Source organism: Salvelinus fontinalis, chromosome 9 (assembly GCF_029448725.1).
Source record: "Salvelinus fontinalis isolate EN_2023a chromosome 9, ASM2944872v1, whole genome shotgun sequence".
In the NCBI taxonomy this organism is placed as follows: Eukaryota; Metazoa; Chordata; class Actinopteri; order Salmoniformes; family Salmonidae; genus Salvelinus; species Salvelinus fontinalis.
The window spans coordinates 41,574,058-41,586,365 of NC_074673.1; the positions used below are offsets into that span (position 1 = coordinate 41,574,058).

The following is a 12,308-nucleotide window of genomic DNA, read 5'->3' on the forward strand; positions in this document are numbered from 1 at the left end:
GGTGTCTCCGGAAGGTGGTGATTGACTCCGCTGACCTGGCGTCGTGAGGGAGTTTGTTCCACCATTGGGGTACCAGAGCAGCGAACAGTTTTGACTGGGCTGAGCGGGAACTGTACTTCCTCAGAGGTAGGGAGGCGAGCAGGCATACTAGTATGGACAGGAGTGCACCAAGACCAAGAAAAACTTTGATCAGGTCATTGATCAGGTCACATGGCAAGGAAAAGTCCTAAACAAAATTAATCAGGAATCTGTGAGTGAGGTTGTTTCATTAAATAGCTACAGGCCTACTACCAGTTCGTATTTTTAATACAGACACTCCTGACCTGCAAACCAATATTTAATTTCAGAATTGGTAAACATTAGGTTAGGATCAGGGTTAAGGGTTTGGTTAAGGTTAAAGTACGTTTTGGATTTTGATTAGTCGTTGTGTAGGTCAGTTTCCTTTGAGTCTCCCCTTTGGTCAAGTGTGGCGTCTACGTGATGCGATACTATTTTCAACCTGAGTTTGCCGTGGCGCTGTGAGGATTAAGGAACAGTTCCACCGTAGAGGATGCATCTCTTGCTGCTTATGGCTCTCTCTTAGCTTGTTATCTAGCTATCTATCTAATGCTAACAACGTGAAACAGTGTTGAGAAAACACGATTCATGTTCAGAACAAATGTTCCAAGCTTGCCACATAATCGCATTTTATTGCCTGCCCCAAGACTGTAACTAACAAACGTTATTCCCGCATTTGATAATCTGATCGATTTTGTAGCTAGATAGCATAACGTTACTGGCTTGACAAATGCACAGCAAGCAACAGGTGAGTAACGTTATTGTTAGAAAATGAATTCTGCTGGCTCTGTAACGGCCTATGACTTGCTTCAAATGAAATAATGTTTAGGTAGTGATTCGGGAAGCTTGTGCCGTGGCATAAAATATGGAACACAAGCAAGCTAGTTCTGACTGTTTAGTTAACGTTCGTTTGTATGTAAGGAGAAAAGGGCCCAGTTTAAAACAGTTACTGTATCTATCTCGATTTCGCCTAACGGGCAGGATTAAATGCATAGAAATAGAATGAATTGAACGGGTTTACCCATTCAAATAAATGATTCGTCCGTTCTATTCATTATATTTATAACTATGCATTTCAAAACGTTTTCAATCGAACACGAGATGTTTCAAGTTTGGTTATAGTGAAACACGTAAATTCTGGTCATTATTTTGACAGTTTGTTTTGGAAAAGTTATATATTTTGGTATTTTATGAGTAAATCTAGTTCTTTTTACCCCTAGTGGTTCAACTCTACCATTGAAATCGTGATGTAGAGTCACGAAAATGTGCCTACGTCATCTCAAGGTAGGGTTCGGCATGAAATACACACCTTCTACTGACGCGTTCAACACAACTGGGAACTCGGAAAAAAACGAACTCCGACTGGGATAATCGTTTTAAACGGTCAACCAACTCGACTTTCCAACCTGAAGATCACTGTCTTCATGATTTTGACCTCGTAGTTTTCCTTATTCTCAAGTTGCTTTGAACACGGCATACATGTGCTCAAGGCTTACTATAAAATCAGACGACGACGCGCCTTATTTGACAAAGGTCATGATAAGTGGAGTGGGCCAATATAGCACGCTAGATAGCTAATTAGCACAGGTGGTTACCTCTCTTCCGGCAGTCTTCCGTTAACAAACGCCGTAACATGGAGATATGGCAGTGTAGGAACACTTAACCTATAAAGCCTTTATTAAAGGTTTGTAGTAATTTAACCTTTTTTTTTTTTTACTTTAAAAAAATTATTTATCGTTAATATGATAGATACGTTCCTTATGTTTCCAAAACCGCACCGCAAGCAATGTGTGTTAACATTTAGCGCAAGAAGAAGATATATGCCTTCATCAATAGGCACTAACTCTATGATTTTACTGACTTACAGTTAATTAGAAAATCATTACATTTAAATAAATAAATTAGGCCCTAATCTCTGGATTTAACATGACCTGGCTCCCCAGTGGGTGGGCCTGGGAGGACATAGGCCCACACACATTGGAGCCAGGCCACAAAAGGGCTTTATTACAGACAGAAATACTCCTCAGTTTCATCAGCTGTCTGGGTGGCTGGTATCAGACAATCCCGCAGGTAAAGAAGCTGGATGTGGAGGTCTTGGGCAGGCATGGTTACATGTGGTCTGTGGTTTTTAGTCCAGTAGGAGGTACTGACAAATTCTCTAAAAAGATGTTGCTGGCTTATGGTAGAGAAATTAACATTCAATTCTCTAGCAATTGCTCTGGTGGACATTCATACAGTCAGCATGCAATTTGCACACTCCCTCAACCTGAGGCATTGTGTTGTGACAAAACTGCACATTTTAGAGTGGCCTTTTATTGCCCCCAGCACAAGGTGCACCTGTGTAATGATCATGCCGTTTAATCAGCTTCTTGATTTGCCACACCTGTCAGGTGGATGGATTATCTTGGCAAAGCAGAAATGCTCACTAACAGGGATGTAAACAAATTTGCGCACAACATTTGAGAGAAATAAGCTTTTTGTGCGTATGGAACATTTCTGGGATCTTTTATTCCAGCTCATGAAACATGAGACCAACATGTTGCGTTTATAAATTTGTTTAGTATAGTTAGCGTCTATGAATGGGCTAGTGAATGACTAGCTACAGATTGTACGCTAGATAATGTGATATAACCAAATAATTTTGGTGACTATTACTGGGTGGCAGGTAGCCTAGCGCGTTAGAATGTTGTGCCAGTAACCGAAAGGTTCCTAGTTCGAATCTCCTCACTGACAATGTGATACATTTGTCGATGTGTCCTTGAGCAAGGCCTTAAAGTCGCCATTCATTCAAGTCGCCCTCCAAAGTCGCCATTCATAATGGCAGACCCTGGCTGTGACCCCACTCCTAGGGTGTCTCAAGGAGAGTTGGGATATGCAAAAACACATTTCCAATTCACACGTGTATAATACACACTTGTACATGTGTAGTTGGATAAAGGTAAGCACCCACCAAAATATTATTATAAACAGCCGCTATAGCTTTAAAAAAACAGCGATAACTCAAAGATATTAAATCCATGTTTTGTGCCGTGCAAGGAGGTTCCTCGCCATCTTAGCTGCTGCACATCTAGCATTTCCCAGCATCTTTGCAGGAACTAGGGTGTAGTCGTTTTCTATGCGTCACAGCCATGTGTAGTAAATGTGTGCGTGTCACAATGCGACCAAAACAAATATCTACACACATACAAGAGACATATCTCACACAATAAAAAACATGGATTTAATATCTTTCTGAGTTTTCTATGGTTTTTGTAGAACCATCTGCAATTGGAAACTGACATTTCTAAGATACTTTTTTCAACGAATCGAGAATGAAGTATCACCAAGAACAGGTTAGTTAAAAAAATCTATGGCGGTGGTTTGTATGGGGCTTTCCTGTAACAACCAATAAAGGACACCACAAATCTTTGGTTAAATCACATTTTCAGGCATGCAATCTGTAGCTAGTGAACAACATTACACCTGGGGTGCGATCAGTACGACAGAACAATATTCAAAGTTTAATTAAACAGAAACAGTACTATACAGAATGACCAGGAGTTTAGAAATTTCAAATGATCACACCTTGCCACATCCACCAAATGGGAGCAAATGTACTTCAAAGACTGTTGAAAAATGGTGCACGCCGTTTGGGGGAAATGTGTCATTCAGTACTACAAACTGTCACGAAATGTAGCGTTAAATCGAACTAAGGGCAGCCCAGGGGTGTATTCATTAGTCGGACACTATTGCAAAACATTTTGCACCAAAACATGATGATTTGCAATGGAAACCTATTCTATTGGACAGATTGGGGTAGGTTCCTCCATTTTTCGTTTTCCTTTGCTTCTGTTTGCTTCCGATGGTTCCGATTGGATCCTAGTGAATACACCCCTGATGTAAATAATTTGAGTTAGACATGACCTGTGTGATATGACAATGCTCACAAGCTGTTGCACTTTCAAATTAATTGTGTATTGATTTAATTGTTTTGTATTACCTTTTTAACTAGTTGCCATATAGAGAGATTTGTGATGTAGCTACCAGTTGGTGGAAGTTGACAACAATCAAACAATGGAAGATGATTCTCCGACTCTGAAACCCAGGCGCATCCAGAACCAGAATGTGGTCCATCGACTGGAGCGGCGGCGGATCTTCTCTGGCCGGGCTGCAGCCCACTGGTACCGCGGGCGCTGCTTCCACCAGAACCTTTTCCCAAACTTCACTGTGGTAAATGTAGAGAAGCCTCCTTGCTTCCTACGCAAGTTCTCCCCAGATGGACGCTGCTTCATAGCCTTCTCCTCTGACCAGACCTCCCTGGAGATCTATGAGTACCAGGGCTGCCATGCAGCGGAGGATCTGCTGCTGGGGCAGGATGGGGAGACCCTGGCCAACGGCAATGACCAGCGCTCCCTCAACATCCGTGGTCGCCTCTTTGAGCGCTTCTTTTCCCTCCTGCACGTCACTAACGTGGCTTCCAATGGAGAGCACCTGAACCGAGAGTGCAGCCTGTTCACTGATGACTGTCGATATGTGATCGTGGGCTCAGCGGTGTATGTGCCAGAGGAGCCCTCTCCACACTTCTTTGAGGTGTACCGCAACAACGAGTCTGTGACTCCCAACCCCCGCTCTCCTCTGGAGGACTACTCACTACACGTCATTGACCTGCACACTGGCCGGCTTTGTGACACCAGGTCCTTCAAGTGCGACAAGATCATCCTCTCGCACAACCAGGGACTCTACCTCTACCGTAACATACTGGCTGTTCTTTCTGTTCAGCAGCAGACAATCCATGTCTTTCAGGTGTATATATCAGCCTGCCTCATCTTCTGTACCCTATGCTTACCTGGTAGTGAGATTATAACGTTAAACCATCTTGATTGAATGTTTTTATGTAATTAAATGAATGTTTTTATAGTTCTAATGTCATCCTGTAGGTGACATCAGAGGGGTTGTTTCTGGATGTGCGGACCATCGGTCGGTTCTGCTACGAGGACGACCTCCTGACTCTGTCTGCGGTGTACACTGAGGCCCAGGCCGAGGGCCAGCCAGGCTTCTCCCGCCTCTACAAGGAGAAGACCATCAACTCCCTGAAGCACAGACTACTAGTCTACCTGTGGAGACGGGCTGAGAAGGACGGCAGCGCCACTGCCAAGCGACGCTTCTTCCAGTTCTTTGACCAGCTGAGACAGCTGAGGATGTGGAAGATGCAGCTGCTGGATGAGCACCACCTCTTCATTAAATACACCAGCGAGGATGTGGTCACCCTGCGAGTCACTGACCCCTCCCAGGTACACCTAATTAAGGATCTCTAGTGGTAATTTGCAACCAAATTATTTTCGGCGGGGATAACAGAGCTAGGCAGGGGATAACAGAGCTAGGCAGGGGATAACAGAGCTAGGCAGGGGGGCCTGTCCCCCCTGTATAATGGTAGGGCTTTACACTGTTTCCTCTATCTGGAAATACACTGCAATTTATTGAATTAGTTATTCTATATCCTATATAAGGGGACTGTTGATTAGTAACCAAATTAAAGGTTATTTGTCACATGCCGAATACAACTGGTTTAGGCTTTACTGTGAAAGGCTTGCTTACGAGTCCTTCCCAACAATTCAGAGGGGAAAAAATTAACACAAGAAGAGTCAAATAAAAACACAAGAATGGAGCTATATACAGGAAGTACCAGTACCATATTAATAAGCTGAGGTACAAGGTATTTGAGGTAGATATGTACATAAAGGCAGGGTAAAGTGACTAGGCATCAGGATAGATGAGAGTAAAATATAGAACAGCAGAGCAGCAGCAAATTATGAGTGTAGTGTGTGTACTGTGTGTGTTATTGGTATGCGTTTGTGTTATGTCAATGTAGTGTGTGAGTGAGTGTGTTCATGGTGTGTGTGTGTATATATAGTCTAGTGAGTGTGTTCATGGTGTGTGTGTAAATAGTGTGTATGTATAGTCTAGTGAGTATGGATATAGTGTGTATATATAGTCTAGTGAGTGTGTATATAGTGTGTATGTATAGTCTAGTGAGTGTGTATATATATAGTCTAGTGAATGTGTATATATAGTGAGTGTATATATAGTCTAGTGAGTGTGTATATATAGTCTAGTGAGTGTGTATATATAGTCTAGTGAGTGTGTATATATAGTCAGATGCTGCTGGAAGTGGAGTTGGAGGGCCAGTAGGAGGCACTCTTTCCTCTGGTCTAAACAAAGATCCCAATGCCCCAGGGCAGTGATTGGGGACACTACTCTGTGTAGGGTGCCGTCTTTCGGATGGGACGTTAAAAGGGTGTCCTGACTCTCTGAGGTCATTAAAGATCCCATGGCACTTGTCGTAAGAGTAGGGGTGTTAACCCCGGTGTCCTGGCTAAATTCCCAATCTGGCCCTCAACCATCACGGTCACCTAATAATCCCCAGTTTACAATTGGCTCATTCATTCCCCTCCTCTCCCCTGTAACTATTCTTCAGGTCGTTGCTGCAAATGAGAACGTGTTCTCAGTCAACTTACCTGGTAAAATAACGGATAAATAAATAAAAAAATATATATATATAGTCTAGTGACTGTATATATGGCGTGTATGTATAGTCTAGTGAGTGTGTATATATAGTCTAGTGAGTGTGTATATTTAGTCTAGTGAGTGTGTATATATAGTCTAGTGAGTGTGTATTTATAGTCTAGTGAGTGTGTATATATAGTCTAGTGAGTGTGTGTTTATATAGTCTAGTGAGTGTTTGTATATATAGTGAGTGTGTATATATAGTCTAGTGAGTGTATATATATATAGTGTGTATATATAGTCTAGTGAGTGTGTATGTATAGTCTAGTGAGTGTGTATGTATAGTGTGTATATATAGTCTAGTGAATGTGTATGTATAGTCTAGTGAGTGTGTATAGTGTGTATATATAGTCTAGTGAGTGTGTATGTATAGTCTAGTGAGTGTGTGTATATAGTCTAGTGAGTGTGTATATATAGTGTGTATGTATAGTCTAGTGAATGTGTATATATAATTTAGTGAGTGTGTGTATATATAGTGTGTATGTATAGTCTAGTGAGTGTGTATATATAGTGTGTATATATATTCTAGTGAGTGTGTGTGTATATATAGTCTAGTGAGTGTGTGTATATAGTCTAGTGAGTGTATATATAGTGTGTATGTATAGTCTAGTGAGTGTATATATAGTGTGTATATATAGTCTAGTGAATGTGTATATATAATTTAGTGAGTGTGTGTATATATAGTGTGTATGTATAGTCTAGTGAGTGTGTATATATAGTGTGTATATATATTCTAGTGAGTGTGTGTGTATATATAGTCTAGTGAGTGTGTGTATATAGTCTAGTGAGTGTATATATAGTGTGTATTTATAGTCTAGTGAGTGTGTATATATAGTCTAGTTAGTATGTGTATATATAGTCTAGTGGGTGTGTGTATAGTATATATATATATATATAGTCTAGTGAGTGTATATATAGTGTGTATATATAGTCTAGTGAATGTGTATATATAATTTAGTGAGTGTGTGTATATAGTGTGTATGTATAGTCTAGTGAGTGTGTATGTATAGTCTAGTGAGTGTGTGTATATAGTGTGTATGTATAGTCTAGTGAGTGTGTATGTATAGTCTAGTGAGTGTGTATATATAGTCTAGTGAGTGTATATATAGTGTGTATATATAGTCTAGTGAATGTGTATATATAATTTAGTGAGTGTGTGTATATAGTGTGTATGTATAGTCTAGTGAGTGTGTGTGTATATATAGTCTAGTCAGTGTGTATATATAGTGTGTATATATAGTCTAGTGAGTGTGTGTATATATAGTCTAGTGAGTGTGTATATATTGTCTAGTGAGTGTATATATAGTGTGTATATATAGTCTAGTGAATGTGTATATATAATTTTGTGAGTGTGTATATATAGTGTGTATGTATAGTCTAGTGAGTGTGTGTGTATATATAGTCTAGTCAGTGTGTATATATAGTGTGTATATATAGTCTAGTGAGTGTGTCTATATATAGTCTAGTGAGTGTGTATATATAGTCTAGTGAGTGTGTGTGTGTATATATAGTCTAGTGAGTGTGTGTATATAGTCTAGTGAGTGTATATATAGTGTGTATATATAGTCTAGTTAGTATGTGTATATATTGTCTAGTGAGTGTGTATATATAATGTGTATATATTGTCTAGTGAGTATATATTGTGTGTATATATAGTCTCGTGGTTGTGTATATATAGTCTAGTGAGTGTGTATATATAGTGTAGATGTCACGATTGTCTTCTTTATAGAATGTGGACCAAGGCGCAGTGTGTGCAAAATACATCTTCTCTTTATTTTGAAGATGAACACGAAATGAAACACTTATACAAACTATACAAAAACAACAAACAACCGTGAAGCTACAAACGAAAGTGCACACACAAGCTACTTACGTTCAACATAGACAATTCCCCACAAACAGCTAAAGCCTATGGTTGCCTTAAATATGGCTCCCAATCAGAGACAACAATAACCAGCTGTCTCTAATTGAGACCCAATTCAGGCAACCATAGACTTTCCTAGATACCTACACTCAACCATAGACACAACTAGACTTCTATACTAAACATAAACCCAACTACTCTAATAAACCCCCTAAACTTTACAACCACCCTAGACACTACAAAAAACACATACATTCCCCATGTCACACCCTGACCTAACTAAAATAATTAAGAAAACAAAGAATACTAAGGCCAGGGCATGACAGTAGATGTCGACCGATTATGATTTTTCAATGCCGATACCGATTATTGGAGGACAAAAAAAGCCGATACCGATTAATCGGCCAATAAAAAAAATAAAAAATGGTGTGTATATATATATATCATACACACACACACATTTTTGTAATAATGACAATTGCAACAATACTAAATGAACAATGAACACTTTATTTTAATATAATACATAAATAAAATCAATTTAGTCTCAAATAACATGAGAACATATGTTAAAACGAACCACCAGCTTTCATGGGTCTTCAATATTCTCAGTTAAGAAGTTTTAGGTTGTAGTGCAGAAAGCAGAGCCTGTCTGCATGGTCCCCTGTCAGTCTGCTCCTCCGCGAAACACAGACCTTATTTGAAGTAGATCAAGACATTCTCTATGGAAGACATGAACGGTAAAATAACGAAGGAACCCCTTTCAAGTTATTACAGGAATTATAACGCGTCGACTATTTCTCTCTAAACCATATACCTTTGACTAATCCGGAAACTATCACCTCAAAAACAAAATGTTTATTCCGTTCCGTATTTTATCTAACGGGTGGCATCCATGAGTCTAAATATTCCTGTTACATTGCACAACCTTCAATGTTATGTCATAATTACGTAAAATTCTGGCAAATTAGTTCGCAAAGAGCCAGGCGGCCCAAACTGTTGCATATACCCTGACTCTGCGTGCAATGAACGCAAGAGAAATCACACAATTTCACCTGGTTAATATTGCCTGCTAACCTGGATTTCTTTTATTTAAATATGCAGGTTTAAAAATATATACTTGTGTATTGATTAAGAAAGGCATTGATGTTTATGGTTAAGTACACATTGGAGCAATGACAGTCATTGATTACATTTACATTACATTTAAGTCATTTAGCAGACGCTCTTATCCAGAGCGACTTACAAATTGGTGCATTCACCTTATGACATCCAGTGGAACAGCCACTTTACAATAGTGCATCTAAATCTTTTAAGGGGGGGGGGGGGTAATAAGGATTGCTTTATCCTATCCTAGGTATTCCTTAAAGAGGTGGGATTGATTGTTTTTTATAAGATAAGTTTAATGCTATATAGCAACTTACCTTAGCTTACTGCATTTGCGTAACAGGCAGGTTCCTCGTGGAGTGCAATGTAATCAGGTGTTAGAGCATTGGACTAGTTAACTGTAAGGTTGCAAGATTGGATCCCCGAGCTGACAAGGTTAAATAAATGAATGGGGCCAAGACTTACGAGGCAGAACGTTCCTAGGCCGTCGTTGAAAATAAGAATGTGTTCTTAACTGACTTGCCTAGTTAAATAAAGATTAAATAGAGGTGTATTTATTAATTTTTTTAATCGGCAAATCGGCGCCCAAAAATACCGATTTCCGATTGTTATGAAAACTTGAAATCGGCCCTAATTAATCGGCCATTCCGATTAATCAGTCGACCTCTAATATAGTGTGTATGTATAGTCTAGTGAGTGTGTATATATATAGTCTAGTGAGTGTGTATATATAGTCTAGTGAGTGTGTATATATAGTCTAGTGAGTGTGTATATAGTGTGTATGTATAGTCTAGTGAGTGTGTATATATAGTGTGTATGTATAGTCTAGTGAGTGTGTGTATATAGTCTAGTCAGTGTGTGTATAACACTCACTAAACCATATATTGCAAATAAATTCATAAAAAATCCTACAATGTGATTTTCTGGATTTTTTTTCCTCATTTTGTCTGTCATAGTTGAAGTGCACCTATGATGAAAATTACAGGCCTCTCTCATCTTTTTAAGTGGGAGAACTTGCACAATTGGTGGCTGACTAAATACTTTTTTGCCCCACTGTATATAGTGTGTATATATAGTCTAGTGAATGTGTATACATAGTCTAGTGAGTGTGTATATATAGTGTGCATATATAGTCTAGTGAGTGTGTATGTAGTGTGTATATATAGTCCAGTGAGTGTGTATATAGTATGTATGTATAGTCTAGTGAGTGTGTATATATAGTCTAGTGAATGTGTATATAGTGTGTATATATAGTCTAGTGAGTGTGTATATAGTGTGTATATATAGTCTAGTGGGTGTGTATATATAGTCTAGTGAGTGTGTATATATAGTGTGTATATATAGTCTAGTGAGTGTGTATATAGTGTGTATGTATAGTCTAGTGAGTATGTATATATAGTCTAGTGAATGTGTATATAGTGTGTATGTATAATCTAGTGAGTGTGTATATATAGTCTAGTGAGTGTGTGTATATATAGTGTGTATATAGTCTAGTGAGTGTGTATGTATAGTCTAGTGAGTGTGTATGTATAGTCTAGTGAATGTGTATATAGTGTGTATATATAGTCTAGTGGGTGTGTATATATAGTCTAGTGAGTGTGTATATATAGTCTAGTGAGTGTGTATATATAGTGTGTATATATAGTCTAGTGAGTGTGTATATAGTGTGTATGTATAGTCTAGTGAGTGTGTATATAGTGTGTATGTATAGTCTAGTGAGTATGTATATATAGTCTAGTGAATGTGTATATAGTGTGTATATATAGTCTAGTGAGTGTGTATATAGTGTGTATATATAGTCTAGTGGGTGTGTATATATAGTCTAGTGAGTGTGTATATATAGTGTGTATATATAGTCTAGTGAGTGTGTATATAGTGTGTATGTATAGTCTAGTGAGTATGTATATATAGTCTAGTGAATGTGTATATAGTGTGTATGTATAGTCTAGTGAGTGTGTATATATAGTCTAGTGAATGTGTATATATAGTATGTATATATAGTCTAGTGAGTGTGTATATAGTGTGTATGTATAGTCTAGTGAGTATGTATATATAGTCTAGTGTGTGTGTATATATAGTGTGTATATAGTCTAGTGAGTGTGTATATATAGTGTGTATATAGTCTAGTGAGTATGTATATATAGTCTAGTGAATGTGTATATAGTGTGTATATATAGTCTAGTGAGTGTGTATATAGTGTGTATGTATAGTCTAGTGAGTATGTATATATAGTCTAGTGTGTGTGTATATATAGTGTGTATATAGTCTAGTGAGTGTGTATATATAGTGTGTATATAGTCTAGTGAGTGTGTATATAGTGTGTATGTATAGTCTAGTGAGTGTGTATATATAGTCTAGTGAATGTGTATATATAGTGTGTATATATAGTCTAGTGAGTGTGTATATAGTGTGTATGTATAGTCTAGTGAGTATGTATATATAGTCTAGTGGGTGTGTATATATAGTGTGTATATAGTCTAGTGAGTGTGTATATAGTGTGTATGTATAGTCTAGTGAGTGTATATATAGTCTAGTGAGTATGTATATATAGTGTGTATATATAGTCTAGTGAGTATGTATATATAGTCTAGTGAATGTGTATATATAGTGTGTATATATAGTCTAGTGAGTGTGTGTATATATAGTGTGTATATATAGTCTAGTGAGTGTGTATATAGTATGTATGTATAGTCTAGTGAGTGTGTATATATAGTCTAGTGAGTGTGTATATTTAGTG

General features: G+C 38.2%; 1 protein-coding gene across 2 annotated transcripts in view; it reads left to right on the plus strand.

Annotated features, from left to right (window-relative positions):
* Positions 1 to 525: 525 nt before the first annotated feature.
* det1 (DET1 partner of COP1 E3 ubiquitin ligase) overlaps positions 526 to 12,308 on the plus strand; it is a 29,830-nt gene continuing 18,047 nt past the window's right edge. Inside the window, exons 1-4 of one of the 2 annotated variants that reach the window (XM_055934467.1) lie at positions 780 to 805; positions 1,278 to 1,341; positions 4,049 to 4,839; positions 4,974 to 5,327. In XM_055934467.1, coding sequence (XP_055790442.1) covers positions 4,111 to 4,839; positions 4,974 to 5,327 — 1,083 coding nt within the window. In that variant the 5' untranslated portion in view covers positions 780 to 805; positions 1,278 to 1,341; positions 4,049 to 4,110. Of the gene's footprint in view, positions 806 to 1,277; positions 1,342 to 4,048; positions 4,840 to 4,973; positions 5,328 to 12,308 lie in introns of both variants that reach the window. The other variant, XM_055934466.1, reaches the window with a different exon arrangement.